At 40.4% G+C, this 10,131-nt stretch overlaps 2 protein-coding genes across 8 annotated transcripts in view; both read right to left on the reverse strand.

Annotated features, from left to right (window-relative positions):
- Positions 1–4,944, reverse strand: part of LOC109972235 (guanine nucleotide-binding protein G(o) subunit alpha-like) — a 10,386-nt gene extending 5,442 nt beyond the window's left edge. Inside the window, exons 1-5 of one of the 6 annotated variants that reach the window (XM_020620958.1) lie at positions 4,856–4,944; positions 3,204–3,339; positions 3,032–3,123; positions 2,824–2,916; positions 1,516–1,676 (exon numbers count right to left, since the gene is read on the reverse strand). In XM_020620958.1, the coding sequence (XP_020476614.1) occupies positions 1,516–1,676; positions 2,824–2,916; positions 3,032–3,123; positions 3,204–3,327 (470 nt within the window). In that variant the 5' untranslated portion in view covers positions 3,328–3,339; positions 4,856–4,944. Of the gene's footprint in view, positions 1–1,515; positions 1,677–2,823; positions 2,917–3,031; positions 3,124–3,203; positions 3,340–3,471; positions 3,640–3,733; positions 3,990–4,855 lie in introns of those variants that run through there. The other 5 variants (XM_020620960.1, XM_020620957.1, XM_020620955.1 and 2 more) reach the window with 5 other exon arrangements.
- A 626-nt stretch (positions 4,945–5,570) lies between these two features.
- Positions 5,571–10,131, reverse strand: part of LOC109972234 (ethanolamine-phosphate cytidylyltransferase-like) — a 9,138-nt gene continuing 4,577 nt past the window's right edge. The window contains exons 2-13 of one of the 2 annotated variants that reach the window (XM_020620953.1): positions 8,636–8,724; positions 7,918–8,079; positions 7,725–7,791; positions 7,568–7,652; positions 7,451–7,492; positions 6,800–6,932; positions 6,516–6,598; positions 6,346–6,423; positions 6,182–6,247; positions 6,023–6,088; positions 5,835–5,923; positions 5,571–5,709 (exon numbers count right to left, since the gene is read on the reverse strand). In XM_020620953.1, the coding sequence (XP_020476609.1) occupies positions 5,595–5,709; positions 5,835–5,923; positions 6,023–6,088; positions 6,182–6,247; positions 6,346–6,423; positions 6,516–6,598; positions 6,800–6,932; positions 7,451–7,492; positions 7,568–7,652; positions 7,725–7,791; positions 7,918–8,079; positions 8,636–8,724 (1,075 nt within the window). In that variant the 3' untranslated portion in view covers positions 5,571–5,594. The remainder of the gene's footprint in view (positions 5,710–5,834; positions 5,924–6,022; positions 6,089–6,181; positions 6,248–6,345; positions 6,424–6,515; positions 6,599–6,799; positions 6,933–7,450; positions 7,493–7,567; positions 7,653–7,724; positions 7,792–7,917; positions 8,080–8,635; positions 8,725–10,131) is intronic. The other variant, XM_020620954.1, reaches the window with a different exon arrangement.

Genomic DNA, 10,131 nt, shown 5'->3' on the forward strand with positions numbered 1-10,131 from the left:
ACTGAGTCATGTTTTTTTCTGCTGTCATTCAGTGCCACTGGTCAGTACGGGTGTCACTGATTGTTATCATGTGAACATAGTTCTGAGTTGGCTTTGTGAAACTAAGGTGGCCCTAATACTACAGACCAATCTAAAAGAGCTTTGTGAAACTGGCTCAAGTTGCATCGTTAGTTTACATCCTCTGCATTTCTGAAACCTCGGCCCTGCAACACAAAAATTAAATATTGTGTGCATAAACAGAAATGCAACAAAACAAAATATACTGACAGTCCCCAGCTGTTCTGTGCAGTTCTGCTTGCTGATTCTGTTTCAGTGTTTTCATCCCAACAGGAGCGAAGCTGTTCTAAAACCATAATAGCTAACTTCCTTTAATGGCCCGTTTTATTTTTAGCAGCATTAACTGTTCAGTTCAAGCCGACTTCCTAGAAGATATTTCTCACATTGAGGCACCTCCTGGTCCTGGAGAAGTCCATTGCGTCACGACAGTCTAACCCAGTATTTAAGGAGGGACAAATCAACGTGGGGCCCAGTGGAGTGAGAACACTGAAAGAAGAGCTGGGTAAGTTTCATATTCTCCTCCAGCTCCCCACCTGAGTTCTGATAATAAAGTTGTCACATCCCCAGCTTTCTGAGTCTGGCCAGCTGGAGCACATTTTAACTTGGCAGACCTCCTCCCTGCTGCCTCTGATGTACTTCTGCTCAACCCATGCGAGCTCATTCAAACATTAAAAAAAACAAAAACAAAAAAAAAAACTGATTGTACTGCATTATGAAAGAACTTATGCAGCATCACTGCAAATTATATACACACACACACACACACACACACACACACACACACACACACACTGCTGTTTAAAAATAATCACACTTCATATTTACCATCAAACACAAAGCACAAAACAACAACGCCATTTAACAAAATGTATTCCACTCATTTAACAATCCGCTCTTCAGCTGATGATGCAACACGCACTCAAATGCTATACAGTATGCAGAGTACTGCGTTTGGAGCTCATGACACTCTATGAGTTGCTTTTAAATGAACTGCTAAAAGGCCATAATTGCATCACTGAAGGACAGCATTTGGCTAACACACTGGCTGTATTCTAATACTAACGTTTCAGAATTTATGGACAATTTTCAAAATACAGTACTGTTAAATTAGATTGTTATAGATTCATCAAAACCTAAAACCCAACATACAACTTTACACACAATGTTGTTTGAATTTGTACTAATTAAACAAGAAAACTGACATCTTTCATCTGCTCTACCCTGACTACCACCTTCCTGGATACGTGCTTTTTAATTTGATCCCAATTTAATCCTCCCGTTCCACAAATGTCACAGGAATCATTTCCTGAAGATGGGTTGTACTTGCGTAACTCTTGCTCTGTATTGAGAAGATGTGACGCCACACTTCTTACTGGGCCGTTTCCCTTGACATTTCCACTGTCAGTCATAATTGGACATCATTGTGCAGTGAACATCACTTAAGGTCATTCTACTTACTAGAGTGCAGAGTCATTCAGCTCAAACTCGTGACCTCTGGCTGCGGCCGCTCGCACCCCTTGGTCGGCCCAAAGCGCATAGAAAGCATGAGCCACGAAAGGAAGCAATTCTTGGTCATCCCCCAGACACTGGCTGCAGGCCAGGATAGAACGGGCGTGAATCTGAACAGGACAATACATATTTATACTAAAATACATCAGATTAAATGTGATGTTTCTCGAAAATAAACTCCCAAGTAATGCATTGCAGGTTGTATCGTCTCCCAGCACAAATGGATTATTACATCATGTCATTTATTGACATGTCAGGCCATTGATACATGCAGCAGGCTTGAGGCCTACTTCCTGTTAGCATGAGCAAGCTAACATGAGTACACAGTAGAAGTTAGGTTTGTTGGAATGAATACTAAACACCAGGTGGTTTCCGATACAGTATTAAAGGAAAGCAGAAGTCTGGTTAGTTACATGGTGAGCTATTTGAAATGTTTGGTGACTAACAGCAGTTTAAATGTTTGCTAGTGACAGTTTGGTAATAGCTTGAATTAGCCTGAGTAGATGAAGGGCTGTGTGGGTTCAAACAAAGGAGGTGGTGGTTGTGAGACACTGGAACACACTGATTGCTTCTCTGTGTTGTGGGTTACCCCCCGGTGACCCTGTAGACTTGGCTTCACTCCTACACCCACACAAAACCTTTATTGGTAGTGGTGATAATGTAGTTACAGACTCATTGGAATTGTTAATAGTTTGTTTGACAATATTGGTAGAGCATCAGTGGCTGGAGAAATGAGGAGAACCCCCTCTCAGAGGTGACAAGCCAGTTGGACTAGACACTGCTTAACCTGATCAAACAATGCAGATGCTGTGTGTCAAGCCACACTTCTCTTTGCTTGGGTGAGAACAGGGTTCAGGGATGCTTTGTTTTAAGGATAGGCTAGGTCTGGGAAATGGCGTCGCTTATTGTGGAGCTCTGGAGACTTATGACGGCATGGCCTGGCACCCTCCTCTCTGGGGCCAAATAGATAAACATCATTTAACTCCTATATGGAGCTTCCATATGAATGCTCTCTCATTCTTTGGCACATTTAGTTGTGCATTACTAACCGTCTTGCACCATCAGAACTTAGATGGATCACCAGTCTATCAGTCATCACTGCTGGTCACTGGGTCCTAAACAGATAAACACTGACATCTAGTGTGGTAATGAGGGACTGCAATAAATAGTGGACTAAGTCTAAGAGAAAACACATTTGATGAAACTTTATTTAAAACCGTGTCTCCACAAAAGGTCTATCTGTATTAATCTCCTCACCTTGTTCTTCTTGTTAATAAGGTTTATCCTCAGGATCCCCATTCCTCGAAGAACAAACTTCATAGAGGTCAGAAGGTTGTCCAGCACAGCCGGCTGCAGAGAAGAATGAAAGTCAAGTCTTTTAACTCATCTGCTCCTGGTGATGCCAAAGGTTGTTTTCAAGCTTAGATCAATTCAGTATTTTAGGGTGAAAAATGAAGAGCGATACCTTGAAACTAATGAGCTCTTGTTTGGAGAAGCCATTGCTGTGAATGATTTTTATCTGTTTGATCAGGGTGCTCTTTCCACTCTCTGCAGTTCCTGAGGCACAAAGAATATAATACTTTCCATTTCAAGTGTCAATGATGTATTGGCATATGATAAACAAATGTCTAAGTTACCCAGCAGGAGGATTTTCACCACATTCATCTCAGCCCTGGCATGTTCACAGAGGTCTTGTTCTATTTTAGAGCTCTGGACTTTAGCCTTTTTTTGCTCCTCTGTAATGTCCTGGCGCGGGCACATTCCCAAGCAGATCTAAGGAAGAACAAGGATACGTTTGGCTTTTCATACAAGTTCAAATAAAATCTATGATAAATTTGAAGACTATAAACACAAATGGTTGTGTGGAAATGAAGAAGCATGGCTTCCCCAGCGCTGATCACATACTGTTGCAACTTATATTGTGTTTCTAAGAAGCAAATTGGCGATTTCTTTAATTGGCGCAAGTGTCTTAGTAACCAAGATGGTCTGAATGTCATTTCTCTTTTTTCATTCTTTTTTTAAAATCTAAACATCTACAGTATGACAAATGTCCAAATCGTCTTAATAGGCGACTTAAATATCGTTCCAAGTCTAAACGACATCCACAGATTCGAATTAACTCGAACCTTTATCTTCTGAAATGAATTCAATAATTTGATGAACGTACTACCTGCAGCGGCACTGGCAGTATACTGAAACAACAAAACATTGTTGGAACAAATTCCACACGTCCAAACTCCTAGAAAATCCAGAACCTGAGCCGACAGAGCTCGTTGAGGTTCATTAGGAACAGGTGTGCACAGGCCTCTTTTCAAACCGGAGCCACCTGCATGTCGGTGTGTTCCAGGTGCAGTCAAGACAACAAACGTGCAGTTTCACTCATAAGAATGGTGGTGTTTTTAACTTTTCACATCAATTTTACTTACTACATCTAACACTGAAGGCTATTTTGCATGGGGTAGTATGTTTAAGATTTTTTTTTACTAATACTTACGCAATTATGTAGAATCTGGAATGTAGGAATTTTAATTTTATTTATTTTTAATCTTGTGTTGCTATTGGAATGACCTAATCTCAACAACCTGACATTTAATGAAGTCAAAAGATGATCCTTTCTTATCACCTGTGTCCTTACCTTTCACAATGTGGCCTCTGCTCATTTACTCATATAATAAATTAGACTTGATTTTACCACACCCTGACATTTTCTGTTTTAATAAAACAAGACAGCAAACACCTTTTCATAGTAAACTGTTATTATTATCAGCAACCATAGTCCCATCGGTTTGTCAACTGGCAATTGTCCATAACAAAGATTACAGCCTACAGTAAATACATTCCAATTTTACATACAGACATATTATTATTGTTTTTAAACAACAGGAAACCATCCATATGATAGTTAATGGAGAGGAGGTGAGTAAAATATGCATTTACAAAAAAATATATTATTTAATCCCATTTGCAGAGACAGAGGTTAAATTGTTCAGGATTTAAAAAATGACAGGAAGAGGTCTACTTCATGATCAACAACATTGAACATCTGTTTGTCATTCTCTAGTTATACTATTAAAACTAAATGTTAAAAGCAGTCTCTTAAAATTCTGTAGTGTTCTGTATATGAGGATAAACTTAAGGAGTGCTGGAAAGGCCAGGTGCAGGTCTCAACTGTGTGCATTTTAGACCTGTTTCACCAGTAAAAACAGATGGTACTGAGTAGTTGGTGCAGCCTGGTGTAGGGTCTGCTATATACATGAGGTTCCAAAATAGTGTATCAAGTTTTCAATACCTTCTCACTTCAAACACTCAGCTACATCCCAAGTTAAAACCGGGGAGCAGGTCAGTTTTCTCCCCTAATTCTCTAGTATTCTCAGCATCCTCCAGAGAGCCTGTAATAATTATAATACATACATACAGTTCATACAGTATATACAAAGATAGAGCAGTCACGGGGCTGAGCCCGTTGTTGGGCAAAAAGCAGCAACAGCCCCACAGAAATGACAACTCAAACCACTTCCTTGCTATAGTTCAATACCTGACCACCTTCTCAGGTTGCCACACGCACACAGACACACACACACACACACACACACATACACACACATCTGCCCCTCATGTACCCACATCCCATAATATACTTAAAAATACTCAAAAAATATAAGTACTTGAGAAATTAACTCTATTCAAAGACATTAAATAGACAGACAATTTTTTAAAAATTATTCTTCTGCCTATATCTCAGTAGTTAGATATCTCTATGTGTGACTTGTTGACTGACATAAACATGTATTTGCATATGCAGAATATATTAATACACAGAAGACCCCCCACCACCACACACATATTGTATACCTGATGATACCACAGCAGACTATGCTGCTCTGGCTGCTGGAAAGACTGCCAGGATTGTGTGTTGACGGTGTCATAATACTTACAAAAGGGTTTATTTCACTGTACACGAGTTAAGGTTACTTGAGCTTGTCAGTGTTAGGTTGACACATAGCTGACAGTGCCTTTTCAGGGCCCTCCTACTGCACAGCCTGGGCTCTCTCTTTAGTCTTTTCATCTTCTTGTCGCTTCATGGCCTGGATCACAGCCATCTCTTTGGCCTCTTTCTTCTGGTTCCTTGCTTCAAACAGCAACCTAAATCACACAAAGGATATTAGAGAATATACATAGTAAGACCGACGTCCGACGTACTGCATATTCACTCCAGAAGTCGCTCAACTATTTTAACTATTTATTTTACCTATTATTTTTCTTGATACCTGTTTTTGATTATCCTTTGCACAATGGCATCTGTAGTGAGGCTGTTCCCGCTGTCAACAGTTCGCAAGATGCCCTTCCTCCTGGGCTCCTGGGTGTGAAAATAAAAAGTGTCTAAAAATGTGATTCCTAATTCACAAAGGTGCTTTTTAAAACTGGCTGTACAATGTGACAGTGTTTATACTCTTACAGCATAAGGGTCAGATCCATCCTTGTTAGGGTATATTTCTGTCTTTCCATGGCAAACAAGATCCACCTTTGAATATAAAGCTATGTTAAAGTTTGATTCATTTTTGATCAGTGAGAACTTAAACTAGAGGTGAAAGTGAAATGGATTACATGTATGTACCTTGAAATGGTCCAGCAAATCTTTTGTGACAGCAAAAGGTGCACCAATCACCACTTCTGAGACATACTGTGAAAAAGAAGTACACACACTAGTTTATACATAAAGAGTGCATATTGTGTAGTGCGCTGTATTGATGGAGAATGAGCAAGAAACCAAGAACCTACTCGACAAGCCAGGACACTCAGCGTTCTCTCGTGGACATTCATGATGGGGTAGTTTTTCCCTTTGTAACGATTCACCTCCTGAAAAATACAGGCAAAGTAGAGATGTGTAGAAAATGCCATCATTTGACTCAGGGAAGCAGTAAAGTGTCTCGGAGAAGAAGGAGACTCACCTGATCAAAGTGCAACCCCACTATAATGTATGGCTTTTCAGCGAGTTTATGCACCGCTTCCAGGAAGTCCACATGGCCGATGTCTGACAGGAGACCAGTCAAGGGTAGCAGCTAATTATTTAATAGCAACAGTTCACAGAACGATTAATTATTCACACCATTCTGACAGTGGTATTGTTGCTTTGATATATTACAGTTACACTGACTTTATTAAATAAATTCCACATGTATAAAACATGTTCAGAGAAAAAAATCTATTTCAACTGTGGATGTAGAAAAGATACGGAAGAGGTCAAAGGCCCCTGCCGCATAGATGATAGTGTCTCCAGGTTGAGGATCCTGGCCTGAAGCAAACTGGATGATCTTCTGTGAAGTCTGCAGAAACTGAGAAACCCCCGTCCAGGGACTGTGGCCCTTCTGACCATGCAACCCCCATAAAAAACAAGCACAATGAGTACAAAAGTGACAGTGTAGCATTAAAACAGATACACTTCAGGTGAGATTAACGATCACCACTGAATTATGTTGAGCATGTGAAACCACAACTACATCGCCACCCAGTGGCGTGAGTGGTAATGTTACCTCTGGTCAGTGGCTCAAACATGTCCCACAAATCCTCAGTGCATGTATTCAACCCTGGCCAGATTCACAGCATTAATCTCCCAGCCATAGATGCTCAAATGTAAAAAGAACCTCTACTGAATTCACACAGTTTAAAACCACAGCGTGTTGACTTGGAGTTACTTTTCCCATCCAAGAAGAGAAGTAGCATTCAATGTTGACTGGCACGGCCTGTTACTTGATTGTAAAGTGGGTCCACAGTAAAGGCCTTTGTTTAATAATGGCTGACATCCAGCCCATATTGTTAAGGGTTTAATATTTACTGAATGATGACCAAAGCATCAAAATCAGCTGAACATATGCTTGGTACCTACCTTTCCAAAGTTGTCTGTGTGCTGCTGATAGTCTAAACTATCCTAAAGAGAACAGATGGTTGAATTAGACTTGTACTGTGAACTGAACTCACTGAGACAGAATAAGACTGTACTCACAATGTTGCTGTGGTGTGCTTTGGTCATCAGCAGCATCCTGCCAACCAGATCTGTCGTTGAAACTCCCTGGGTTCTCTTACACTCCCTGTAACAACACAATACACAATGTCACACCTTAAGAAACACACACACACAACATTGTTATCACCTGCCTCACCTGTATCGTCCTGACTTCTTCACCTCTTCATATGTGTCCTTCCCATCCACTGTTAGAGTGATATCATCTGAAACAACACTTAAGCTTTGTCATATCCAACAACAGCATTAGTATAATCAGTGATCTGTATTTTTTATGATTATTAATCAGTTTGTGTGTCATGTTTTAAACATCATGTAGCGGTATTTTGTACCTCCGTGCACACAAAAGTCACAGTTGTACTTGTCAAGGGTCTCAAGGGTGGTGACATACGGTGCTCCTTCCACAACCTCGTCCACCCATTTTATGGCCCGTACCATCTTGTATCTTTCTTCCTGAGTGAAGACCGGCGGACCCTTGTGCTTTGCGATTTCACCTTCAATACAAAATATTACATGCAAATTATACTGATGACACACACAGGTAATGAGGACTGAGGTTAATGGAACGGGGACAAAAATCTCCTTCTGCATGACATTCTGATGAGCAGTTTTGTAGTGACTGTCTAGTCAGTGAGATATTTTATTAACACCTCAACAGAGGGGGAAGTTGCTGATATTGCTACTGACACTCACTGTGAAAATCATTCTGGGTTATCACAATGTCAGAACGCCCCAGTGGGCACAGGAGGCTGATGTGCAATCATTGAGCTGCTGCCAAGACTGGCACAACAGCAACCTCTTCTATTGTATAGGACACAGCTGGTGCCTGGCTTGTAATGACTGATGTATAGAAGATAAACAGAGGATACTGGCACCATGGATCCTCATACCTAGCAAATACAGGCTGGACTTTGGATGGTAAAAAGTTGAGCATGAAAACAGGTTGGCTACAGATGGCCTTAAAAATTCCTGGTAAAGTAGCCGAGAGAGGGCATTTCCACTGAAAACACCATGTTTTTGCAGTGATGTTCACCGGTTGTGGACACTTACTGTCTGTATGTACTCCAACAATGAGGTAATCTCCCATGGTCTTGGCCTGTCGCAGCTGGTTGGAGTGGCCATAATGCACCATGTCATAGCTGAGAGTAAAAAATATAAGAATAAATGTGAATATTTACAAATGTTATATTTTAATACTGATGTATATAAGATGTAGGAAAGGACTGCTTTTAAAACTGGTTGGAAAATCAAACTGATAAGTACTAAGTGGTAAGGTTTGGCACTCTTTAATCAAAATGAAAACACATTGCACAATTCTTTCAGTGCACCATGGTCTGTTATTGAAGATAGGGAAGTAAATGAGAATATCAGGTGAATAAAACACAGTGTACTGGATAAGAGCTATGTGATGTGTTTTAATTTGGAAGCTCACACTGTTCTCAGAGTCAGATGTTTGCACTCCGAGTGGTCTTGAATGTACCAACAAGGCCGAGTTTTGACTTATTCAAGAAAAAAAAAAAAAGAGAGAGAGAGGGAGGTTGATTAAAATCTTCAGTGAAAGGATTATAAAGCAGTTCCTACATGCAAATATTGTCCTTATGCTATGACCCCATCACATATCATTTGATCTGCTAGACATTGAATGAGTCTCATCATATAAAAGTTAGTGTTGCAGTGTATTTCCCCTCCCTGTTCCCTTCAGGCTGTCACACCATCTGTAGATAGTCAAATTAGCGCAGATCGGAGATTGTATCATGGTAATTTTGCATAGTAATGGAGAACAGATGGACATTAGACTTCCAGCACTACTACTACTGACTAACAGCTGACAAAAGTCTGGTACATTTTTTAAGAGTGATAAGAATGAGCACTGACTGATGAAAGCAACTGTCCATATGAAAATTATACTGCGTTCAATAAGACCTGATCAAAGAACCACTGTGTATTCACTGAGTGACAGTATAACCATCAGTTCAGAATTCTGTCAGTAATTAACTTAGGGAGTCACAATAATGATGCCATAATGACCGTCAGCATATCAGTACACACAGGAGTAAAGCGTAGAACACTATGAACAGCAACCATAAAAATCAATAATAAAACAGATGAGAGCTGCCAAGACGACATGCAGTATGTTCAGGGCCACGTCAGTAAGAGAATCCCCTGTTGTTTTCAGTCCCAGACTATGCTAATGAAACACAGTATCTGCACCTTGCTGCAGTGTCACTATACAGTTTGAGTGAAAGCCTGGACTGCACTTGAACGCACTGAAATAAAAAGACAAACTATTACTAGAATTCAGGGTTTGTCTATGTGATCCAGATATATTCACTACTTTGACAAAATGGTGAATCAGTGAAGCTCAGTTTCTGTCTTGTGCTGTCAGTATGTTGAAATGAGATCCACGTGTGCGGACTACAGGAATGTAGTCAGAAGAAGCATTTGGAGGTGAATGAAAAGAGAAGGAAACTGTGAGTCTCAAACAGAGAGAGTTACATAAGACCATAAGAGTTACCAGGAGGCTGCTGTGGGGTGTTACACCAGCC

Source organism: Monopterus albus, unplaced genomic scaffold (genome assembly GCF_001952655.1).
Source record: "Monopterus albus unplaced genomic scaffold, M_albus_1.0 scaffold251.1, whole genome shotgun sequence".
Classification (NCBI taxonomy): domain Eukaryota; kingdom Metazoa; phylum Chordata; class Actinopteri; order Synbranchiformes; family Synbranchidae; genus Monopterus; species Monopterus albus.